Below are 27060 nucleotides of genomic sequence, written 5' to 3' on the forward strand. Positions count from 1 at the left end.
TGCCAAAGCAAGCTCAGCACGAAACGACCGCTGCTATAACTAACAGCGTTTGCACCAGCGCAACGACTGTGCCAGTTGTTCGGCAAGTCACCAGTAGACCGGTGGTCCAGGTACAAATTGTTTAAAAGCGGTGTAAAAAAGTATTTGTAAACAACTCGCTTCCTTGCATGCGCATGTTGCGCATTCATCGGAACAACTACATGTGTCTCTGAACTCGTATCTCTTTGGAGCTCCCATAATCCCCTTCTATGAAGTACTAGAATCAACGGCCTCTATCTCAGCATTGCCTTTTAACTGCTTGATAGCGGTATAGAAGAGGTGTTGCTGTTGGTGGTTCCTATTGAAGTGCAATGGTAAGTTTCAAGGCTTTTGCAATTTGGTGTCCAAGCGGATACATTTTTCGCCTTTTTCAAATGGCAATGTCTTCAATATTTTTGAATTTATATCTGGTAGTTGGATATTTCCATTATTTTCCAAATGTAATTACTAACTACTTTCCATGATTGATGGGAATGTGTAACATGAGAAAGATGCCATCTGTATTTTTATTGCTATAGTGTACACAGTGGCATATCGGCCGTGTATTAACGTCTATCCCACACTTAAGGTCCGATAGGAGAAAGAGAGAGAGAGAGAGATAGAAAAAAAAAAGAAGATTACGTGATTGATGCGATGCATGTCGGAGCCTATTTGTGATCAAGTCTAGTCAGTTTCTTAATTGTGTCTAACTATTCAGGTCCGTAGGTCCGATTTTACACTCGGCATCGCCGTCCACAATAAGCCAGAGCAAGAGGTTCTGTGATAGGTCAATCATATTGTTAGGACCTTAACACTGGGTATTGCAGGCACAACAAATAACATTTTAACAACCAGGAACACAGTGAAATTACTGAGACATTCCATCAACTTTTGATGAACCAACTACTAAGTAACAAGATATTCATTCAGAAGGATTAAAACATAGGCAGTCGAGGACAGGACCTATACTTGCGAGTATATCCGCTATTGCTGATAGTGACAGGTCAGAGTGTTCCCAGAAGCAAGACATACGGTATTATTATCAAATTAGGCTATAGTACAGGCATGTAGGTTGATTCCACCCTCCAAAGCCCTGACATGCATGGTCATTACATGTTCCGGTAAAACATGCGTAGCGAAGTGGTTTGATGTGTGTTCCGTAGCATACTTTCAACAACTATACAAAAAGGAAAATCATTGCTCCACAGTCGTACGTGTTGGACTTGCAAGACATCACATCGCACCTTGTTTTATTGTGGTATATGTAGTTCTAATTCACGAGCATATAAATATACATCATATCACTGTTTCTCCACTATGATAATTGTCTGCAGTCGCCTTGTCCTGGTGTAGTACTTCTCTATCAGAGACCTTTCTCGGACATTACGCAATATAGCTCTAAGATATACCCATAATATAGACGTATCTTATGACATACCCGTATGACTAATAAGTGTCATTATTCAATACCAGCGTAAGGACTCCAAGCACAAGAGTAATAAGATATGACTGCCGTGACTGTGACACAAGCGCCTGGGAACCTTGGGTTTCTGAGCGAAGTACCTGTAAATGTATGGACATGGTATCGCCAGTGAATGTTGGTAGGCCTATTAACAAGGAACAACTGTCGTCGACATTGCTTGTGTTGACTATGTGGGCAATGACTATGCCTGTATTACAGACCTTAATTGTCTGTACATACAATGTATGACCAGACCTAGACTGACAAAGACCGTTTTCAATTGTGAAATATTAAAGGGAACCAAAGCCCAATCAGTAACTGTGGTTTGGGTGAAAGCAGCAATACTACTAGAAGAGGACATCAGTGAAAGTTTGAGGCAAACTGGACAATCAAATCAAAAGTTCATGAATTTTCGAAATGTCGGTGCCGTTATTACTGGATAAGAATACTATCTCGCTTCATTACGCCATATTGGACAACAACAAAATATAAGGAGAATTCCACAAAAAAATTAATTTTTCATGCAAAGAACACTTTCCAGCGAGATGTTACTGACTTAGGTTATTATTACTGACTTATGTTGTAAGTCGAGTGCTCTTTCATTATGCTTTAAAAGTGAAAATATGTTGAATTCTCTTTATATAATTTACGAAGTACACAGGATAAGTTGCTTCTAAAGCAATCTCACTTAAAAACGAAAGTAACTTTAGGGGATTGTGCCTTCAGCTGTGCTGCTCCAAAACTTTGGAATAAATTACCTGAGAAAGTGAGGAAGGCTTCATCACTTGTTGTCTTCAAATCTTTATTGAAGACATATCTTTTTTCAGAAGCCTTTGATTAATTTGTTATTTATTTTTCGTGTGTCTAATCAGTGACAGGAGCTCTGTTACATCACAGCGCAGTAGAGTATATTTACATAGTAGCTGCGCTATACAAATTTGTCTAATTATAATTATAATTATTATTATATTTTTTTCATATTGTTTTCCATAATGAGTACGCCATTGGTCATGAAGTGCAGTAGTCTCTTTATCCACATGACGACACGGGGACTTTAAAGGCATTATTTACCATTTGCAGATCAGTGAAGCAAAAACCCAGCTTTAATGCTTTAAAGTAATTCTAATATATGAGTTAGGGATAAAAACGAACGAAACGAGTATACATGTTTTCCAGTAGTAAATAAATGCCTATTATACATGTGGTAGGGTTTATCCAGCCGTATGAACAATAGAATTGCTGGATTCCTGTTGTAATTTTTACGCAATGCCTTACAACAGATACTGCTATATGGTAAGTCATTAATTTTGGTTTAACCAGGTCAATTTCCTCTTGAGACTTTATTGCAGGTTCATCAATAGAGGGGTTGAACCTGTGACTCACATTTTCTTTTGGATCCGGTTCGTCTAAAGTGCATGTCGCACAATAGTTGTTCTATCACGAGACCTTCAGCAAAGTTGGTCATTATTTTGTAGGGCAGGTGAAACGAGTCATGGTTTGTGAGGCGGTATACGAGGCAGCTTAGTGAGCAAATGCTAATTTCTTTTAAGAGCGATAGTACCCCATCCATCAAATCCGGGTGCGGTTTGTTTGTTTGTTTGTTTTTTTCGTGAGGAACAAAACCCTATGCATGTGTGCCCTCGTTCGGGCGTTACTAAATCTGAACTGAAGATTTTAATTCGAATTCTCATGAGCATTCTTACCTTCACTTTGCGTGGGGAGGGTAGCACTGAGACACTACACACAGAGAAATTAGGGTTCTATTAGGGTTCTTATTTTCACCCTACGAGCAAATCTAACTACGTGGCACCTTATAGGGTTCGGGATGGATGTAGGGGTGCAAATCCGAACCCTAAAGGGAGCCAAGTCTTAAGGGTTCGAATTTGGAACCATTCCATAGTCTTTCCCGAAAGCTGACATGTGGGTGTTGAATGGTGTTTGCTTAAAATGCCACACTATTTTTGGATATTATCGTATATTTTTATTTGAAAATATAACTACACGTTGTTAAAGAGTAACAGTATCATCAGTAATACTGTACTCAAAAAATTACTACTTGAATTAAACATTTGTTTTTTCTTCTCGCACCGGGATCAAGAATATCATTTCAATGACGTTATCATAGAGAGAAAGCAAACGAGTACAAGTACACGTATTATGCGTGCACGCGTGGACCGTTGAGCACTTGGTCAATGGCAAAGCTAAAATTGCATGCGCACGCCACGCCGTAGGTCGCGCGGTATACGTACGTGCATACTACTGAAGTTCCTCGTTTGGAATGGACAGACGACCGTGAGGTTGGGGTGATGAATTAATCTTTTTGATGAGCCAAACGTTGTGAGTAGATAATTGTACTGTAATTCCGTTGAAAATATTTCACAGTAATCGATGATGATATGTGTAAATTATGCTCATAGAATGCTGAGTGGTGAAAACTGATGCGAAAGAGTTGTATCGAGGTACATGTGTACTAACATGTCAGAAGTGCGATCATACCTACAGTAAAGCATAGCGAATAAGTCAATGAAAGTGCACGGTAATACGGAAAGCCTCAACCAAGGTACTAACTACGACCAACAGCCCCATACGCATAGCGTAATTACGCTATGCGTATGGGGCTGCTGGACGCAGTTACCAAGGTATGTACGTAAATAGGTGACCGGATATAGTCGCATCATTTTCGTTAATGGGAATTATTACGTTTGAGCCGAGTTGAGGCTCAGTTGGATATTGGTTTCTGTGAAGTTGACAGAAAGAACGATGTATGCATGTATGATGTGCCTAATGAAGAAAAATAGTGTTCCTGGTTCATTTAGGAGAATTTAAGACATGTATGAAGATTGAAGTCAGAAAATTTAGGTTGGCCTTAACTCCTTGTTGTCTATCAATGAAACTAGAATGTGTGTTATAAATTAGCAATGCCATAGTCACAGAGCATAAGCAATGATACACGATATGTGAATTTAGATAATATCCACTGGAGAAGTTGCATGTGCTAGACATGACATAAAATATTAGTCACACAAACAAGGTATGTAATGTAAACGGTAAATCACTTCAGAAGTACAACCACTTGATCCCATACTTTAGCAGGTAGATACATGTAGGCCTATTCCAATATTGATTGTATGTTGAACTTTTTTTTATTCAATTACAGGTTGAACCTTGCTGATCCATGCTGATGCATGGTGTTAGCTTGGTCTCATACTGGGCCAAAGGGACCTGTGTTTGATTGATTATTTATCATCGAGTTCACTATGCATCAAGTTCAATAATGGTCTTCAGGATGAGTGATGCAGGTCAACCTCGAGAGACTGGTGAGCCATATAGGATGCCAGAGCTGGAGATGGAAGATGTTCAGGATGTCAATCCTGGTTCCTCGTTGAGTCAGTGTGGAAGCCATGCCAGTTCTTCTGAGAGTGATGGCCTGAAGGGCATACTATTTGGCAGTTGAAGCAGCTGCTATAGAAACGCATCAAAAACTAGAGCTCGAGGAGTTTCGACTTATGCAGCGTAAGATGAGATTAGCTATGAGACCAAGCTGCAGGTTGCTGAAGCAGAGGAGCAGATATACCTTGACTACGAGAACAAGAAGTTGGGAGTCGGCTTTCCTGTGAAAGCAGAGGATGAAACCTTGCTGTACCCAACTGAATGCGCCAACCAACCAGTACACACGAGTACACCGATTTCCCTGACTAGAGAAGTAGCAAAAAAGTTATTTTCAAATTTTCTTTGACTTTTAGCAGATATAGTCCAAAAGCCAATAAGATCATCAGCATCATGTAGTATCCCTGAACCAGGTTTGATGAAAGCCCATCAATTTTTCCGTAGATACATCCGTACAGACCGGGAGACAGACAGGCAACCTGAAAACATATGCCTCCGGCACCATTCAGGGTGGAGGCATAATAATGAGACTCCTATAATATGTCATGTATGTTTAAACCATATAAAATTTGAGACGGGTCACATTGAATCTCCCCCCCCCCCATTAAAATTGCTAAACACCACGGCTCTAGAAACATCTTTCCATTTTAATCCAGAAAGTAATCAACTCCCTGTTTTTAGCCGAGGGTGAGCATGAAGCCACTCCATGAAATGAAGATTAGCATTTTTCTTTTGCAAAATATATGTGAAAATGTTTAATTTCATAGATAATGATAACTATTTATTCTGTCTTTTAAACTGTTGTCAGGTTATTCCCTTTCTTAGAATGCACTGGCCTTGAATATTTACAAGAATACTCTAAAGAAATATATAATAGAAAAATACAAGAGAACGAACTTAAGAGAACTTGACTTCTATTCACTTTTATCTTATTCTTTTTTTTGGGGGGTGGATTATGGATGAAAATATGAATCTGCTAATGGATATAAAATACTCAAAGTATGCTTTCCATTATATTTCATACTATACAACATGGGGTTAGTTTGTATTGTTCATATTTTAGATATTTCTTCACCATCGATAGCCTCAGTGCTTCAACAACACCTGCACACTTTGAATTGATTGTTTAAGTAGAGAACCAAAAAAAAAAAAAAAATAATAAGTCGCCTGATGTTTTTTGTAGTAGACAGCCACACAATGTATGTCAATTTTGGGCAATCTCTGGCAATGCAATGTCATAAGTGGAGTAGCTTTGTGACACTTGACAAAAGCATGATTTTCTCACAAACCCTTTATGTATAATATAAGGATTGAAAAATAGAGTTTGTTCCAAAACCTGAGAAAACTCAACATATCATATCTACTTTTTTTGCATATAAAAGAACACTGGACTTCACTCTTTAAGAAGGCAGAAACTATTATCATTGCCCTTACGTCAGTGACTTGTCGAGGAAATGTGCATGTTTTTCCTAAGAGAAAAGAAATGTGAAATTCTCTTTAGGTTTTCCTTGAATTGTTCTACGCATGCGACTGCACAAATGATTTAAAGATTATTAACTTTTGAATTGAATGTCCGCTTTTCAATTTTTTTACTGATGTGTTCTTATCGTATAAGCCAGTTCGGGGTACCAGTTTGAGCATGTGCGAAAAAAAAAGGTTATTTGTACCGAGAGACAGGTTGTTTTTTTAATTTCACTGAGATAAGCATCTGTAATGCTAGGATTATTCATGGAATCCTTATAAATGGTGCCTGCCAGTACATCCACTTGACAGCAAGCCTGGTATTTGGCAATGTTAACACACAAAAAAAGTTTGTTAACATATTCAAAACAGCTCTTGATAAAATAGATGATTCCCTAAGTGTTGATTGACGAACCATACTGGTCACTTCATCTACACTGGTTAGGTTCATTCTTTCTTTGAATATGAGTTCCATAAATGGCTATGGTGGGCAAGCTGCTGCATTATGTCACTTTGAGTTGAGTGAAGTGCCTAACCAACTGAGAAAAATGAAAGGTCATTTGTACCTTTGTGCACATGAGCTATCTCCGGACTGGCTTATTGCAGCACATTCACTCAATCCACATGTAGGTCTATATGAAGGTGGACTTGCCCTCTAACTCTGATTATAATTTTAAGCTTTCTTTAAGTAGGTTGTATAAAGTGCTGATATATTTGTGTAAGGTTTGGTGAAAATTAAGTGTTAAAATGATTGGAAGAGTTGTGAGACTGTATACATCAACACTTGAGGTATTTCTCATGCATGATCATAAATCTGTAAAATATTAATGGTAATAGTAATAATGATAATAATGATGATAATAATAACAATAGTAATAATGATATATTTTGCTTCTGATCATTATGCTTGTGATGGTGCCAATACCAATACCTGCTTTATGAATGTGAAAAATCCACTGCTCTTTACAATATTTTGAATGTTGGGGCTAAACTGCATACATTGTGTAATTATATTTATGGTCTTCTGAGTACAATGTGCTTCTTGTTTCCATCGCTTGAAAAAAAAACCCACAATGTATCAAAAAATTTGTTTTTAAACTTGTCTCACAAGACATATTCCTTCCTCTTTATGTCCAGTTTGTAATACCACTGATTGGTTAACCTTATTTTCCCTTTCTGAGTTTACATTTTCTGTGGAATTGTTAATGTTAATTTGATGCAATGAAAAGTGTTTTTAGATGTGCTATTCTGCCCAAGATTTATAACTGGGACATATCTTTAGCTGTGTGCATAAAAAAGTAACCAAATTTAGATGTGCATTCTTCATTTTTTTATTCTTTTTTTTCACCATTCTTATCATTGGTGTAATTATATATGAAAAACAAAATGTGAAGTATACTAATTGTATAATGGGGCACATTTGCAAGCTCTCAATCTTGGAATTGGATGGAATATGTCAGTACAAGTAGTGAGTTTCAAATATATATGACAGAACTTTGCCATACCCTTCATTGTTTTGGCAATAACTTGTGTACCAGCAATCAGAGTTGACATATCGCTGTTAATGTCTAAGAGCGTCATAAAGGTGCTTTTGATTACCGTAAGATGTACCGGTAAATTCAAGGTGCATATCTATGATCCATTCTAGAAGTAGAAGGACAATGTGAAAGATATTTGTCACATAGTTTACTATTACTCTGCGCAAGCTTCAGGGATTTTTTTAATAAAAAGAATTAGTGCTTTTTGTCAATGTGGTAACTTCCTTTAAAAGAAGAAAAGGTAATCATGTGATGGAAAGAACGAATATTATTTTTCTTATTCAATGCACTGACCAAATTTCATACATTTTGGATTTACATTGCCCTTTTTATGACAAAACATGCATCTCGTATAAGAATTTGTAGAAATACAATGTATATTTCATGTTCACTTTAAAGTAAACCATGAAAAAGAAAATCGCTGTTAAATTGTCCCTCTTCCATGAGACATATATTAAAATGTTAATAATCTATATGTAAGTATGCACTGTATTCATCATGTTTATGTTCTATTTGTTGTTGAATTGAAGTCTCTGACTTCAGTTTTCGAAAGATTGTGGATTTAATTGACTGAGAAACTGTGTGTAAATCTACTGTATGCATGCTATTTTGCTTCATGTCTGGAGTGTTACTTTAGTTAATTGTGAAGTCAGTGAAGGCATCCAGTAGACCTTAGGTAATTGTTTGTGAAGTTAGTGAAGGCATCCAGTATATAATTATTTTGGTTTTAACAAAAAGGTTATAATTTTCACCATATGGGGTGCAGAAAGGTAACCCTATATAGAGACGTGTGCAAATTGTATTGCATCCTATATTGCGGTGACTTTATCACCCCATAGGGTGCAAAATTACAACAATAACAATATGAACCATAATGGGTGCAGGTATGAGGTGCAGAAGAGGAACCCTGTATAGAGGTCTATATTTGCACCTTTTTGGGTGTTGAATATAGGGTGCTAAATAAGAACCCCCAAAAATAGAACCCTAAATGGAGCCGCTGGTGTTACAACGATATGAACCAGAAAGGGTGCAAATTTGCACCTGAATTTTTGTTCACCCTATGGGGTGCAGAAAGGGAACCCAATGGAGGGGTGCAAATATGCACCCCAAAAAATAGAACCCTAAATGGAGCCGCTGGTGTTACAACGATATGAACCCTATTGGGTGCAGAAAGGGAACCCAATGGAGGGGTGCAAATATGCACCATATATGGTGTTAAATATAGGGTGCTAAATAAGCACCCCTAAAAATAGAACCCTAAATGGAGCCGCTGGTGTTACAACGATATGCACCCTCTAGGGTGCAAATTAGAACCGTAATTTCTCTGTGTGTAGCTTCCATCATTGCAACTACATACGATGAAGTTATGAGTAATCAATGCCAAGAAAAAAGAATGTCAGTGGTAAAACTTCATGGGTAATAATATGACGGTGGTAAATATATATATATATATATATATATATATATATATATACATGTATGTATATATCTACACTCTTAAAACATCCGAGTCAGAACTGACCCGGAACTGGGTCCGTTTGGGTCACACACCGTTCCGGGTCAGAAATGACAAGGAATGGGGTCAGATATGACCCATTCAGAGTCATGAATTTGGTCAAGGTGACCCCATTCGTGGTATTTCAAGTCATTTTTTACCCGGAACGGTGTGTGACCCCAACAGACCCAGTTTCGGGTCAGTTCTGACGTCAGTTCTGACTCGGATGTTTTAAGAGTATATATATATATATATATTATATATATATATATATATATATATATATATATATATATATAAGGGGCAACATGTCAGGGATGAAAATGTCAAGGGCTAAATTTCAGAGGTAAATGTATTAGGGGGGTGTCATTAAGAGTAAAAATGACAGGGATAAAAATGTCGGAGGATGAATGTCAAGAGTACAAGAGGCAACGGTAAAACATGAGAAGGACAAAGATCAGGTTACAAAAAACTGTCAGATATCATAATATTATATGATAGTCATATTATACGAACAAACACAAAGAGGGACAATTGCAGGGATGAATTTTTCAGAAGCAGAGATTGAAAAAAAAAAACCACGAGGGAATGTGCCAGACGTTAACACTTTGTCGACGGCGGAAAATTCTCAGGATCCTTCTTTATTATCAACTTAAGTATAGGTTTTCCCGGCCAATTTCGCACTTTTGTCAGTCCATTTGATATAAAAAGGTTCATTCAATTTAGCAAAAATCCTGGTCACTACACATTCTGTCATTCAAAATTGAAACTTGTTCGTTCAATTTAGCATTTCGATCAATGAAATTCGTACATGTGCCTTTCGAATTCGTAAAACGGGCATTCAAATTGGGACGTGCTCTTCAGTCATTCAAATTCGCCAGCACTGGCGGCAAATGGTATTTCAGTCATTCAATTTCGCGTATAGACAGTCAAATTCCAAACATGTTCATTCAAATTGGCGTAACGTTATTTCTATTTTGAAAAGATGAGAACCGTGATTTTACGTATTTAAGTGTGAATTTTTGGTTCATCCACACACTGTCAAGCATATATAGTCAAGGTATCTTTGATCCTAAACAATTCAAGTTTGTTGTTCTGTAACGCCCCTTTTCCTTCATACATGTTATCAGAACTATACATGCAGAAGTACCATAGATTCACTTCACTTTCTCATGTCCAGTCATGGCAGCACAAGTTAGATACAGGCGTATCTCTTAAAAAGACAGGGAAAGAATCATAGAAGCATTTGAGGGTAATAACCTTGACAAATTGATGCCTGGAGCTGATCCAAGAACTTTATTCCTAATGGTGATCAAAGCAGTATAGCACTTTTTTCAATTTTTCTGGCGTTCGTTTGTAATGATTATTTTGTGTTTTTTATGTGCATCCTCTTCATTGTATGATATCTATGTTTTGTTATCATTTCACGGCCTTGCAGAAAAAACAGCTTATAGCTGATAGCAAGCCTTTTTTACCGTGGTTAAATATAAATAAACTCAAACTCAACTCAACTCACCAAATGAAAATAATGAAACATGCAGAATCCATGATGAAAGAAATAATAACGATGTAAATTGAAACCTCCTTCTCCCAATCAATGTCAAAACAAACTTAAGATTAATGTATCTGTGAATGAAATAATGCTATCGAACATTATAAACACTTACATATATTTTGAAAGTACTATTGCAAAGATGATATCAGAATAAAGAATGAATACGAAAATATTAAATGTCATGGTGCTTGCAAACAGTACCTATGATGAATGAAAATGAAGAAAGGAATAAAAGCATAAACGTGAATGCTAAATTGACTGCAGTAAATGCGAAATTGGATGCCCAAGAATGAATTCCAATAAACGAGCGCAGCGTATACGTGATCACGTGACTATATCATGCTAAATTGAATGAACAATTTGCGAAATGATGCTTGTCTTACGAATTTGAACTGAAAAAGTGCTGATTCGAATGATGTTAAAGATATTTTGAATGCTCCAAAATAAATTTGAATGAAAAGATTATAAAATTGAAATACCGAGCATGCTATCTAGGCTAATTGTGCTAAATTGAATGCAGCAATTAGGAATTGGACTGAAAAAAGTGCGAATTTGGCCGGGATATTTGTTTTCCCTGTGACTTACAAAGTGGTAAAATTAGAAAATTCTCAGGACCCTTCTTGATTATCAACTTAAGTATTTGTTTTACCTGTTACTTACACACAGTAGTAAAATTAGAAGGTAAACTTGTCAGCATTTAGAGTACCATACAAAAGAATAAAAGTATTTTTCAAAACAATGTGATCTCCTGAGAGGTATTATAAACGGAGGAGGATGTTTATGCTTTTATTTAAGTGTAAAATGTATTTCGCACATCATTTTCTTTCAGCCAGACAGCATACATTTCTTTATGTAGGATTAATACTAAACTGAAGGTTAATTCATCCAAAGAACTCACTGGCATATAGGCAGTATCAAAATTGTTAGTTTCTTTTCATATTTAATTCTGAAAGAAGAACTCGTACCTGCAAATAATGAGAACGACTACGAAAGACGCTAAGACACCACTTGCGCAGTCATAAGAGGGCTGGCTGAGAAAGATTACGCACGAGTGGTGCACAATCTCTTCCTTGGCAAACATAACAGGCATCAAGTGTGCTAATCGTCCTTCACCACTTCAGTATAAAGAGACTTAAATGCCCTCGGAAAAGAATGTAAGCTTTCTTTTCTCAGCGGTGTATATCTTGCCGTAAAAATCTCATCCACTATGAACGTGTCGTGAGCAGCGATGCTCTGTGTGCCCCTTTGCCATCGGTTTTCATTATAATTCTCTTGTCTTCCATAATCTTCTTTGCGGAAGACCTGCAGGTAAGTCTTGTACAATGGAAGTTTCTAACAGTTCACTCTTCCCGAAAAAGTAATGATAGTGGATACTACACACACCCACACACACACACACACACACACACACACACACACTTTGTTATTACATTTTTGTCCATTCAAATATATATGGTGATAGATATACCGTATACATTTATTGTATATACTGCATGAAGATGCGGGTCTTACTTTCAATAGTTTACGTGTTTATTCAATAAGTACACAAAATATGAAAGAGAGAGATTGTAATACGTTATCATTGTCCTTTTATCTTTTATAATTCATAATAAAATTATGTTTATACATACTATATACACACAAAGATAGAAGGATAGATCGATATTTAGACGGAGAGAAAGGGGAAAGGGTTTATAGTCCTTGTTGGTAACTATATATAGCCAGGGAGGTATAGCCTACTCTGTGACCATGATACAATAGCTATTATACAGCTCTGTCTACATGGATAGCTTTTAAATGTCAGGTTTTGGGAATCGCTAACAATTGATGATCTTTTTAAACTGTGTCAAACCGTGACTCCACCAGCCCCTGCATTATTTGAGATGACCTTCTTTTTAGCTTCTGAAAGCAAACTTCATTGCACAATCCCTCTCTTGTGCCGATAGTCAACAAAGTTGGCCGAGGTTTAAGCATTTAGTTCGGGTTCGTTATTCGTCTGATCGATGGCGGACTTCTTTTTTGCTATGGGTTCACCTACGTTCAGTAACTAGGTTGCAGGATCCATATAACCCCTTTCCTTTGTCGCCTGGTTGTAAAGCTCTAAACCCTTGAGTAATCTTTATACAACCACGTATATGATTATAGAGATAGTGCGTGTTTGTGACGAACGAACGTATTTGTTCATATTTTGTTGGATTGTATGTGTGTGTGTGTGTGTGTGTGTGTGTGTGTGTGTGTGTGTGTGTGTGTGCCTGTCTATTTTTTCAGATATGATTCATTGGATCAAAGATACGACTGTATACACATAATATATAGGTTTATTCTTGTATTATTCCCAAAATGAATTACCTCATTACTATACGCAATGGCTTCTATTATAACTTTTTTTCTTTCCCTCCTCTCCTCCCCCTATCCATCTATCTATCTATCTATCTGTCTATCTATCTTTCTATCTATATATTTCTGTGTGTTGTGTGTCATACAGGCCGACCGCTTTACGGAAGAGGAGATTGAAGGTACGAAACGAATTCTGAATGTAAACAAATACACCTATCTATTTGTACAACTTAATGTACACATTGAATACAATCACATGCATATCTACATGTACATACATATATTATGGTATACACACGCATATAATCATGCTTCATATGGTACAAGCCTAAATTCATACACACGGGCATAAATACATACAAATAGCCTCATAGGTACATATTCATACATACAGGCATAGGTTTGCTATATATACCTGCATAATTATCATAACGATACGCACATTATTATACACTACATACATCATTAGGCTACATACTAGTACAGGCACATGCATGCATGCACAGATACATACACAACATACACACAATAAGCAGACAAACGAATACGCTCCAAAACTAATCTTCCCACATGCCTCTACCACAGCAGTCAACAACGCAGTTGTTGAAAAAGTTGTATACTAAATACAACGAATAAAAAATATACATTTCAAAAAAACGCAATCGCGTGTATACACCAAACATTTGCCAGATTTTAATGATTAATTTGGAGTTCGAAACAAAAAAAAAAGTTGTTAAGTGTTCTGACCTCGTGATTGGCTCTAATGGACTCATTAATAGTGTCGACCTCGAGAAACCTTGGACCATTCAGTCTGCATCATTGACATTAAAATATCATTCATTAAAGGCAATTAAAGGATTTTTTTCTTGTCTATTGTGACTTGTAAAATTCATATTGAAATTCACTGAAAACGGAGTACTCTTGAATTGTGATATTTAAGCGACGGGGTTTTGTGTGTGTGTGTTTGTGTGTATTTTTTAACCAAAGTCCAATCATTTTGGCCCTATTAAATTTCTACTCGCTGGTACTCTTGTAAATGTCATAACCACTTGAAGCTGGATCAAGATCTGGCATTGCTGTGAGTTGAAGTGTTTGCACGCCATTTAGCTCGGTAGTGTCATTTAGGGCTGAATTTTGCTGTCAGCCAAATTTCAGTGTTAAACAGTGTTGAGATATAGACTCCAGTTGAATACTGCGCTGAAAGAGCTAGTCTAATAAAAAAAAATACAACAAGTTGTATTTGTTACATCTAAATTTGACTCACATGATTGGTTTGTTAAGTCATTAAGGTGATGATAACATCGACTATCTTCTTGAATTATACGTATATATGTAAAAGATTATGTTTTACCTCACCTATGACCTTGAATAAGTCAGTTATAAAAAAAAATAACATCATGATATATATACCTTGAAGTATCACGAATAATAGAAGCAGTAAAATTATATTTCAGAGACCTTGAAAGACAGGTTTTGTAATTTTAGGATAAAAATAAGGAATATATACAGCAAAGTCCTTGTGAATGAGTAGAGGCGAAGATGAGAGTTAAAGCGAATGATAATCATTGGAAACGAAAGTGAGCAAGCAAAACGGCAAAAGTAAATAAGATCAACTTGCTTTTTATTTTTAGTGTTCAAGAACGCCTTCCAGCTGCTCGATAGAGAAGGGAATGGCCTCGTCCACTTCAAACAGCTCGGGTTCCTGCTCCGATCCGTGGGAGAAAACCCTTCGGATCAAAAACTCAGTGAAATCATCAACGAGCTGCTGGAAATCAGCGATAGTGAGTATAATCACAGCCGCCGGCATGGGGAGACCTCACCATGGGTGTCGGGGTCATCCCGCGAACTCAACACCCACGGGTCATATATTGCCCATGAGCTCGACACTATAGGCAAATAAGGCCCATGAGCTCGACAGTAGGCAAAAAGGGTCCTCGGGCTCGACACTATGCGCAAATTAAAGCCCCGTAATGTAATGTCGAGCTTGTGGGTCTTTTTTGCCTAGTGTCCACCTCGTGGACCGAATAGCTCGTGGGCCTTGTTCATATAATAGTGTCTAGCTCGTGGGCTGTATAATGACTCGTGAGCTGTATTACTCGTGGGCTGCATGACTCAAGGATGTCGAGCTCGTGACGTTGAACCTGGATGACTCGTCTTCCACATCGACATCGACTAGGGTACAGAGCTTAAACCACTGACTTATAATCTCAGTGCGAAGTAAGAGTATATACTTTGCTTTTCTAATACATAACAGTTTACACTAACAAGGAAGTCCCACATTTGCATAGATCATCACCTATATAGTAATGGAACACTAGGTTTCTGCTATATAGATAGCTATTCCTGAAAGAGCTCGTCTCCTGATAGTTGGAACAAGCAGACAATTAGTTTTGATTGCAAAATCTCATCATTACAAAATGCAACAAGTTTTTTAAAGGGAAGATAAACCCCAAGAGCAATGTTGTTTGGGTGAAAGCAGCAACATTAGTAGAACACATCAGTGAAAGTTTGAAGAAAATCGGACAATCGATGCAAAAGTTATGAATTTTTAAAGTTTTGGTGTTGGAACCGCTGGATGAGGAGACTACTACAGGTTATGACGTATGAGTGGACAACAAAACCAAGAAAATATAAAGAAAATTCTACAAAAATCCATTTTTCATGAAAATTACAAATTCCATCAACTTGATATTGACATAATGTTATGTTAAGGGTAGCAATTATTCCCCCTGCTTTTTGAAAGCGGTTGGTCCATTGCTCTTTCATAATTCTAGAAAAGTGATTTTTTTTTTGTTGAATTTCCTTTATATTTTCTCTGTATTGTTGTCCACTCATACGTCATATCCTCTAGAAGTCTCCTCATCCAGCGGTTCCAACACCAAAACTTTAAAAATTCATAACTTTTGCATCGATTGTCCGATTTTCCTCAAACTTTCACTGATGTGTGCTACTAATGTTGCTGCTTTCGCTCAATCCACATTGCTCTTTGGGTTTACCTTCCCTTTAAGAAACTGTCGACATCAAGAAAATAGAACTGAAGAGGTATCAGACCTGAGGAAAAGATAAACAAAGCAAAACGACATTGAAAGTTTGTTTGAAAACATGTTTGCATCCACAATACACTACAACCAAGGCCCGAACAGGCGCGGCGCCGTTTGGGTGCAAGCAGCATTGTCATACACGCGTTCAATCGATGGCAAGAGCACCTCTTTAGGTGTTCCCCTGAAACTGGGCCAAACCCCAAAGGATGCGCAGCTACCACGAAACGCCGTGGCCAGTCAAGACGATGTGATCCGATTTCATGTTTGATATTGTCTCAAGGTGAAGAAATTACAGTGAACGTGGGAGCCTTACGCAGTGAAGTCCCGTTGTGGCAACTGCAATCATTATAGAACTTTTTTTGTTTAAACAGCAAAAGACATCTTTACCGAAATGATGCTGATGTGCCAAATTGTGGCTAACTATGCTGATTTGGTAACACTTGAAGACCTCTTTCTGGCGCCAACCTTAACAATGAGCTGATACACACACACGCACACACACACACACACACACACACACACACACACACACACACACACACACACATACGCCGCCCAGGTGACAGGAAGATGGGTCGAATACTGGTCACGTGAATCATTCAGTCGCATCATCAAACCAGCCCGTTCAGATGATCACGTTTGCCAAACGGAAAAATACAAGAAGAAATAAAGAAGAAGGGTGATTGATTGCTCCGGTATCACTAAAAATATTATATGCTCAAAGACCGATATATTCTGTAATGTTAACCCGTTGAACACTAGTCCCGAGTATGCCGGGCAGGTGTCTATGGGAAATGTGTGTTATAGCAAAATCAGTCAGTACTTATTTTGAGGAAGTTGCACTCGATCAAGAATCTTTTTGGTTAACGTTTGCATACTGTTCATACGTTCTTTATATTTACACAATATATTGCAAGGTTGACTCAGTCAAGTCTGTGAGAAAATAGTTGTAATGTGCATTTATCGGTTCACAGGTTTTTATACCTTACAGATCGCCCACATTTGTATAATGTTATTGTCATCGTCTTAATTCTTGTCTTCTTGATCGCGTGAGATTGTACCTTGTAGATACAAGGAAATCCGCGTATCATGGACCTATTTCGTTTTGTTTTTTTGTTTGTGTGTCACCCGTGTGTTACGGTGTGTGTGTCAGTTTCCATTTGAGGAGTATCCTGCAAAACAAGAAACTAAGTTCGCTTATGGAAAGAGTATCCGCTACTCTCTGAAACTAAATTCTGTTCCGCTCCGTTTTCGTTTGGGAGCTGAATGTATGATACTTGGTCAATATTGCCAAAAAAAGCAACAACAGTTTTTATGATGATTACACTTTAATGTCGTCATCAAAGAGATAGATGTGCAGCGATGTCTGCTAAAGAGCTCTGGGTTTTGTTTTGTTTTGTTTTGTTTTGTGTTTTGTTTTGTGTTGTTGTTGTTGTTTTTTTTTTTTGGGGGGGGGGTGGGTTAATTCTTTTCCCCTAGAGAAGGTATAAGTGTTTTGATGACGCGGGTAAAGAGAGGGATTCTCAAAGTCCAGGTTTGCTTTGATGAGGACGCGCGTTATGTTGTGCATGGTGTATTGTCTAGTCATTTTGTGCAGATTGTGCCTGCTTTGATCAAACATTCCATATTGACGGCAATACGATGGCAATTCCAAAATCTTTTTCCTTCTGCCTTTGACACGTTGTGTTCTCTTGTGCAAAATGCTGCGCTTGACTAGTAAGGCGAGAAGAACACAACGATCCCGCATGGGAAATGCAATATTTAGCTCGTTTCTGCACTGATGGGGGGGGGGGGGGGGGGGGGTTGTCATTGTCGACGAAATATTCAAACCAGAACAGTGCAAATATCAGACATAAATTCAACGACCCTCGGCAAGCAATCTCCGTACGTTAAATGAGTGGGCGTAGTATACTGAAACAGTCACGGAGGTATTGAGAAACAACCTTGTTTTGTTGTCATGGCAACGTTGGCTTTCTATCTTGTTTATTCCGTGGAGCGTAAATAAAGAGAGAAAGAGAAAAAAAAAGGAGAGAACATGAATGACGCAGTTCTGCTTTCAAGGAGAGCCCATAGAGATATCAGACAATGAACAGAAAGATATAACCTCGTTAGAACCTGTGGGTGTTTCATAGAGCTGTTCGTAAAGTTACGAACGACTTACGAGCGACCGGTGATCACTTCTTGTGCTGAATCATGGAAATTCTGATAAGTATTGCACATCAGAACTGATCACCAATCGTTCGTAAGTTGTTCGTAACTTTACGAACAGTTTTATGAAACAGGGCCCTGTTCCCTGTTATGTTCAGTAACTGAAAGGCTTGAGTATAAGCTCACAGCACCAAACCAAGTATTCTGTGTCACATTTTCGCAAAAGATGATGTTGCTCACGCAATGTGGTTTCTGCCATGCCGTTCAAAGAACTTGAATACCTCTCATTGTTCAAATTGACCTATAGGTCCCTTGACATCAAAGTCCGTATTTGACTCCCACTAATGTGAACATGTTTACACATCCCATATTCTGGATCTGTGTGATCAAAACATGTTACACGGGTTTTTATTCATTTTATGTTAATTTTTTCTGCCCCCACCAAGCTCCGCTCTCCAAAAACAATTTTCTTGCCATTTGTGATGTCAGTGCAACAGAAACGTTAGCTGAAATAAGCATCAAAATACATAATGATATCCACAATGTCTTTACGAATATACAAACTCACAATAGCAAGGTTACACTTCGGATCCTCCAGTATTAGGATAGTCACGGAAAGTGTTCTGTTAGGGTTGCATCTCTGACAAGAAAAGATGTAGAATTGTATCATATTATGGAACACGTCTTGCTGTTGTGAGCTGATGCACCCGCTTATGGCATGATGCATACTATTAGGCACTATTGTTACCGTAATTTCAGTTGGTGGCACTGCTGACACTTTACGAAAGGCAAGAAAGACTAATTTGGGGGAATGGTTAAAAGCATCTGATCAAATTATTTCTGATGTGCAGACCTATGCACTTCAGCAGAATCATCATGGAACGAGATTCCATTGAACCAGAATAGGATTTTAGAGAGGCTTTGAATTTTTAGACTAACTCCAAACGAACAGAACGGCACAATGGTAAATAGGATGTAAAATTCGAACTAGAAAAAAGGCATAATCCCCCTGTTACAAAGTGTTATCATATTGTTTTCATGAAGCGATGATAATAGTCACCACAGAATCATTTCATGCAGATTACAGACGGTAATAATATCATTGCCTCCTAATCTTCCTAATGGTTTGTACATTAAGATGCTGTAGAAGTCATGATTTTTGTTGGTTATTACCTAATTGCAGCCCTCCGTCCTCTGTGAGTCATTAGTGCTTTGTTTAAATAGATATAAATCCATTTGAGTTGGTGAATATAATCTATTCCTTACGATAACATTGAACGAACACAAACAGAATGAACAATTAAGTTAACGTTTGTTCACATATATATAGGGTTATTTTTTAATTGAAATTTACCAGCCTTTTCTCGATTTTTACTCTTTTAACAAGGAGCGCCGCCGTCTTTTCACTTGTCCCCTCTTTGACTAAGAACTGTTTCAAAACACTACTACCGCCACTGATTTGTTTTTAGCGTCGATTGGATTAATATTCCATGAAAGAGATAGTGCTTCTAAATTGTCGACTTCGTTCCTTGTAGCGAAGTACAACTGTGCCGAGTTATTGAAATACGGATTGGGACCGAGTCAATCCGCTTCTGTGAGAACAGGTAATGTACTAGTAATAGGGTAAGTGTATGGAAAGGGAAGAAAAGGAGAGGTAAAGCTTTTCATGGAGATGCAATACACACAGGGGGTATTTCATTGTCACCTGATCCCACACGAGGACTTCAGGTGAAAGCTTAATGCCCCAGTCACATATAAACACGGACGTTCAAGGATCTACACGGTGATCCAGGGAGATCCGGGGACGTCCGGGGAGATCCGGGATGTTGGTATGACTGTACACACGGTATCAACACGGCAGCTACACGGATAAGGCCGGAAGAGCGCGGCATCTACACGGACAAACACGGCATCTACACGGATCAACACGGCAGCTACACGGATCAACACGGCAGCTACACGGATCAACACGGCAGCTACACGGCAGCCACACGGACCACCCCGGATTGCTCTGCCAACACGGCAATCCCCGGATGACGCCGGATGTTTTTGACCTCCAAAAGTTGCCGTGTTGGCCTCCCGGCGGCGTTTTTTTTTTTTTAAGACGGCAAAGATTGGGGCATGGCGCGTGTTAAACCTATGGGAAAAACGTTGGGTTAGGGTTTTTGGTTAGGGTTAGGGTTAGGGTTAGGGTTAGGGTTTGATGGTTAGGGTTAGGATTAGGATTAGGGTTAGGTTTAGGGATAGGGTCCCCAATAGATTTTTAGGGTCCCCAATCTGCGCCGTCTAAAAAAAACACGCCTCCCGGCGTGTATTAAGATTAAGAGTTTTATGAGTACATATATAATTGGTGTTGTATTACATTGGTATCACATATTCAGATAGGGCCTCATCCACGTCAAGCTCTGCTTATGATGACGGTCCCCTGTATTGATTTCTCCTTTGTTATTAGATACTGTAAGCCTTAATATGTTATTTTGATTCATAATTATGCCACTTCAGACTGAATGTTGTTACGCAAATGATTTTTTTTGTATTGATTTGTATGTATCTGTATCATTTTGTTTTCATTTGCAATTGTATTCGGAGAAAGAAAATGCAGAAATAAACCAAACAAACAAACAAACAAACAAACAAACACGGATCTCTCCTCGGATCATATCCGGGGTGGTCCGGGTGATCCGGGATGTCTATGTGACGGGGCATTAGATTGCAGTCATAGACCTCGTTTAACCGAGACTCTGAATTGACTCGGCTCACAAACCCGCCCCCTCCCAAGTAGCTTGTAGCAGCTACATATAGCATCACAGCCCATGACGAAGTCTAACCTGTCTGACTTATCAGTGGAGCAGAAACTCTCTTTTACTGCAATTCACCATAAATCATGTGTTATGGGTTTGGCGGTTTTGTTTTGTTTTCTTAGCAGTAGGGTCGAAACAGGCGTTGAAACATTGTTCAGCAAGCCCTTAGTCGTAACACGGTAGCAATTCCGTGTGAATACTAACTATGACCCCCTCCCCCTCCACCCACCAAAAAACAAACGAACAAAAACAACACACAAACAAATAAACGTAACACAAATCATGCATTTTTGCGGCCCCAAAGGATGGTATGTGTTGTGTCTGAGTCCCTTTGTTTTCCTGTGAAAGCGATGTGAACAATTATTGCATTACAACAATCGATTGTCTGCAGCCAAATATAGTTCAGTGGGTGGATGTGGAGATGTCTCCGCATTGTGTGAGACACCGTGTGTAATCACTGTCAGGTAGGCATGTAGGAATATTTACTCGGTACCTTATTTGTTTTGTTTGTTTTTTCAATCTTAGTGTATCCATGATAATCCTCATTACACTTGACGGAACCATATCCGCGGTACGGACCAATATTCGTGACTGGACAATATTTTACTCAAGGTCACTACCTGATCTGTGATTGTACAGTTTTATTTGTTCATGTTCCCACGCATGTTTGCATAATTTCCCGCCCATGTTTGCATACTTTTGTTCTTACATTTAAAGAAAATAATAAGTTTATTCTACCTTGTGAATCTTATAGTTACTCCAGATTCCAACCAAATACCGAGGAAAAAACAATCATTAGCTATTAATGAGCATATCACAGCTTTCCTCCCTAAAACATGCAATAATTGATTGATGGATAGATAAATGAATAGATTTATGAACAGACAGATAAGTAAATAGATACGTATGTAGACAGATGGATGAATAGCTATACAAAGGCAGGCAGGTATATACTGGTATTGTGTTAATGACAGTGCTTCTAAGCGTTTACACTTGAAAGAACGTAAAAGGAGATTAAGCTACGGGAGGGCGAGTATAGGTAAGTTTTTCCCAGGAAGACTGCGTAATAATGGAAGAAACACACACACGCAAACGGATGATCCCGGAATATCCGACTGACGTACAATATATTACCTCCTGTTACACCGCGGCAAACTTTAAAAAGAATGAAATAAAGACAGAAAGAAAAATGATAATAACATTCATTATTTCTGTCACACCCTCCTTGCCACTCCCTCATAATAGTTCTGGCAAACAAAGTCTGCTTTGTAACGCTGCCAAACGTTTGTCCTTCTATAGTTCTGAAGTCTCCTACCTAGGTATAGGCAGAAACTATTGCGATTTGGTCTCTGCTGTTGTTACAGTAACTTGTACAAGCCAGTTCGGAGGTCCACTTCGCACATGAGCAGAAAGAGGTTATACCCACAGAGCATATAGTTGTTGTTTTTTTTATTCACTGAGATAAGCATTTGTGATGTAATTATTATTCGATCAATCGTTATAGGCGGTGCTTGTCAGCACATTCACAGAATGACAGGAACATCTGTGTTTGGCAATATCAATAGAAAAAGATCGTTAATACAGTCATTGCAAAATAATGAACTGGATTCTTTTCCAAGTGTTGATTGACGGACCGCGCTGGCCACCTAGTCTACGCAAGTTCATCATTTGTTTAAACGTGACTCATGAATTTCATAAATTGTAACGTCGTGCAAACTTATGCATTGTGTTGCTTTGAAAACGAGTGCCAAACCAACTGAGAAAAAAAAAAGAAAGGACATTGGTAAACTGGTATACCCACGTGCACATGAGCTACAATGTAACTCCGAACCGGCTTAAAAGGGCGCCCTCTTTAATGGTTCTGCTTCCATGCGTACGTTTGTGTCGAACTTCAGGTCGAGGACCCAGCCTGGACTTCACCGACTTCCTGCTGATCATGTCAAAGCTTCGCCATGCAGACGAGGCAAGCGATATCCAGTACGTGTTCAACGTCTTCGACAAGGAAGGAACTGGTATCATGAGGTAAAACCACCACCTGATTGACATCAATCTAATGTAGTTTTATCTTTAATATGCACCACGTAGGATTTCTCTACCTCGTCAAGATTTTACTGTCTTCATGTCAGAGCCAGTGACACGGTTTAGAAAAGTGTTTAGAAAGTGTTTGCAACATGTTCTTGCGTGATGATTAAAAAAAACGTTTGTGTAAATAGATGCAAAAGGTGATTTTAGTTTCATAATTTCTGGATGTCTCGTTACATTGAGTTTAAATGTCCACGTTGTACGCAGAAAGAAAGAAATATCCCCAATGAATTATGATCACACTATGATACGTCAACGTGATGCTGTTCTTTTCATTATTGTAAGATTTGTAGCAAGTACAGTTGTGGCTTGGAGAAAAAGAAAGAAAGAATGAGTGTAAAATATACAGGAACGGAACTAAAATCTTAATGTTCAGTGGTGTTTATGTTTGCGACACGTGGTCTTGGATTAAGAAAAATATAAAATAACCATACCATTTTATTAACATCAGATTTTACGTCGCATTTTGAAATAAATCTTTCATCGTCATTACTAACTTACCTGCACACAATGTCAGCTGCACTTTGGAATGGTGGTTATAAAAAAGGCTACCAAGAAATCAACCTGCCTAGATCAACTCTTAATGGAAATTACGTCAATTTTTCTCCCCTGAGATATCTGACCTGAAGCTGTATTTCGTCAAAAATAAGAAGGGAATTCTTGGCAGTTAGAGATAAACGTTGTTCTTCTTATTGTATCAATCCTCTATACCTCTGTAAAGGGTGGAAATTGTCAACTTTACATTTTGTGTGCATTTATCTGCTCTCGGTAGAACTAAGGAACTTCGGGCCGCCCTTGAGTCCGTGCCCGAAGACGTGCCCGCGGAGGACATTGACGAGATGCTGTCCGATTTCGATCTCAACGGCAACGGGGAGATCGAATTTGAAGGTGAAGGCGTCATCTGTATTATTAGAGTGACTGTTATACGTCTGTCAAACTTTAATTTCTTGAATTCTGTCCAGTGTTGATATACATTACATTAGTGTATCTATATCCTTTCATGACTAGGGGGGGGGGGGGCATTTTATGAAGCGTTTGATCCCATTTTTTTTTCTGACAAACTGACATAAGCTATTAAAATCTGATTGGCTGAGAGCAAATTTGTCCGACCACTTTATCAAACAAAACGCTTCATAAAATACCCCTAGATCTTTGTATGAAACATGCAAATACACGTCCATATCAGTGCATGATTAGAAATATTAATAGACAGATAGATAGCAAGACAGACAAGTTGATGGAAGGATGGATGAATGGATGGATGGATGTATGAAACGCTTTACTTATTCTTCATTTGGGGAGATCTTCTGGGTTCTTTCTGACAGGACGTAGTAATTCTGCCGTGATGCATTCTTCCACTTGGCAGTCACTGTAACATCAGGGTCATCTGCTATACTAAATACTGTAGAAGAATGAGGCGACAACGTGCTGCTTGTCAAAATAATCAAAACGAAGTAAAGATCCCCTAGCTTTAGACAATTCTTCACCCGTTTAAATCACAACAGTCTGTGCATGGATGAAATGGCAACGGAAGTCAGACAATTTGACAGAAGTTATGATATGGCTGAAGTACCAATGAGCGTTGAGTAGAAATAGAAAGTATAGGGTGTCCAACCAAACAAAAAAGTTTCTGTATACCCTTCTCGTTGTCTTCTCCTTTACCAAAGATAGTAGAGAGTGTCCTTTTCCCTCCCCAGTTTGCCCTCTTTCTTCTGCGCCTTGTGCATTTCAACACATATCTTTCAGTATCTTCGTCATCTTCTGACTTGTAAATAGAATTTAAAGGTAGAAGGCTAGGAGTGTGAAACAACTCCTTGAATTAGCAGTTGTTTGTTCTGGATATCATTATGTGTAACTCGAAACCTCGGGTACAATATATAGGGCATTCTTTGTCATACTCTCATTGGACATAGCGTTAAATATATCTATGAAGTACTTCATCGTTTGGTCATTGGCAGATATGTGTCTTTGAAGTTTTCGATCACTCGTTTATCTCGGACATCCACCCGTATGGTTTCTGTATGTCTGTTAGTGCAAGAGTAGGCAATATAACTATAAATAGATGGGTTGGATATTGATTCAATAACACTAAGTCAAACACCCACCCCCTGAGAGTGTCGAGGAATCTTGTGAGCACAATTAACAGATTTTTTTCCCTTTTTACTTCTCCAGTAGGACCTGTCAGCATTTTTAGAAAGTAGTTTTGACGAGATCATAGCTATCAATGACGGATTAATGTGCGCAGATTATATTCCTGATAACTTCAAGCTCTCTTTCTTCATTTTAACCCCGCAGAATTTGCAGCAGTGATGGGCTTCAATATAAAACTGCCAGACACTGCCGAGGCGGCGGAGGAAGGCGCAAAGTGAATATTCGCCCAAGTCAGTGCGCCCCCACAAGCGTGTTAACCTGGACTTTCATCTCACCCTCGTGAACGTTGTGCATATTGCTTTCCGCTTCCACTGCTAGAAAGCTTTCGTATGAAGATCCATCTTCATCGATCTTATTGTGTCTTGTCCACAAAGTCGACTGAAATTGGAACTGTGACGGCTTCAAGATGTTGTTTTTCATGTTTGTTTGGAGTTTTTTTTTTCGGTGCTCGAAAATAATGGCTAACTCTACCCTGCCTATAGAAATGCCATTTACATGACTCAAAATACCTCGATGCGCAATTACTTTTACACCTACGCGAGTTTCCTGCAAAGTCAACCATCAATTCAATTTTTCACAGCACAGCGCCATCTACGGTTCGGACGCTTTTGTTGACACCTTTTCTGCGGAGGGTGATCTTGTACTGGAACGGCATTCTGCGAATCCTTTGGACGAAGCAGTATGATGATACTAGAAATCTTCTGTGCCTTTATACATTAAATGTCTTCCTACATGTAAATGAATAGGTGGCACAAATATTTCTTGAAAACGGTGCAATGGAAAATGTATATAATGATATTGTTGAAAACTTTATCAATCTTGTATTGTACTCCGTGTTTTACCTTGTATATATAAAACAAAATTTTATGTTTCCAAAGCAATTGGTGAATGCACAATTTCAAAATGATTATGGAAAAAAATCGTGTTGGCGTAATGAAATCAATTTATTGAGACTCTTAGTAAGACTTTATTTCATTCATATTCAAAAAAGCAAATTTGGTGGTAGATGCATAAATCAAGATTTCATATATTTCATGTATATTTAGTCTTCCAAAAGACGGGAGAGATGAATGGCATCGGTTAAGAATAATGCCTCGGAGACTGAACAAAGCAACAGGGTTTTGTTTTACATACACAATAAGCTGCGGCTGAAACTAATGGTGTATAGAAACTACGGAGGTAGTCAGTATTCGCGTTACGAATTCCTGTACATTTTGATAAGCTATGGTTATACTTGACCGGGATTCGCCACGCTAATGGATTAACTGGATCTTTGTCTTCACCCAACAGTAAATCTTCCATGTTTGCGGGTAACTGTGCTCTATGTATAGAGAATTATAGGAACAGGGAGTTAGTCGTTTGTGCTTGTTTTCTTCTGGTAATTTTGATGCTTGCATAACTTCCATTCTTCCATTTTTTTTTACCACTGATGCTCATCGAAAAGTCGTTTTTAACGGTATAATCATGTGAGTTCGTCTTTTCATCAAGTCAGAATAAAAACAGTCAGCAATTGTGTATTTTCTTGTGTTTTTCCGTCTCCATTCACTTGAAGCTTATGACTCTACTTAGATCTAACTCTGTACT

The 27060-nt window shown here is 38.3% G+C and overlaps 1 protein-coding gene across 1 annotated transcript; it reads left to right on the plus strand.

The window, feature by feature from the left end:
* On the plus strand, nucleotides 1-25694 carry LOC139735669 (calmodulin-like). The gene is made up of 6 exons (XM_071646420.1): nucleotides 1-353; nucleotides 13402-13432; nucleotides 14885-15034; nucleotides 23139-23265; nucleotides 24098-24213; nucleotides 25621-25694. The coding sequence occupies exons 1-6, from the start codon at nucleotides 351-353 to the stop codon at nucleotides 25692-25694; spliced, it is 501 nt and encodes a 166-aa protein (XP_071502521.1). The 5' UTR covers nucleotides 1-350.
* The last annotated feature ends 1366 nt before the right edge of the window (nucleotides 25695-27060 follow it).

This window comes from Diadema antillarum, unplaced genomic scaffold (genome assembly GCF_040938485.1).
Source record: "Diadema antillarum isolate AM-2024a unplaced genomic scaffold, OU_Dant_1.0 seq00000590_RagTag, whole genome shotgun sequence".
In the NCBI taxonomy this organism is placed as follows: Eukaryota; Metazoa; Echinodermata; class Echinoidea; order Diadematoida; family Diadematidae; genus Diadema; species Diadema antillarum.

Excerpts from the sequence above, each read along its gene's own strand:
- LOC139735669 (XM_071646420.1), top strand. Across the intron at positions 15,035-23,138 it reads GCTGCTGGAAATCAGCGATA|GTCGAGGACCCAGCCTGGAC; the intron begins GTGAGTATAATC and ends GTCGAACTTCAG. Across the intron at positions 24,214-25,620 it reads CGGGGAGATCGAATTTGAAG|AATTTGCAGCAGTGATGGGC; the intron begins GTGAAGGCGTCA and ends TTAACCCCGCAG.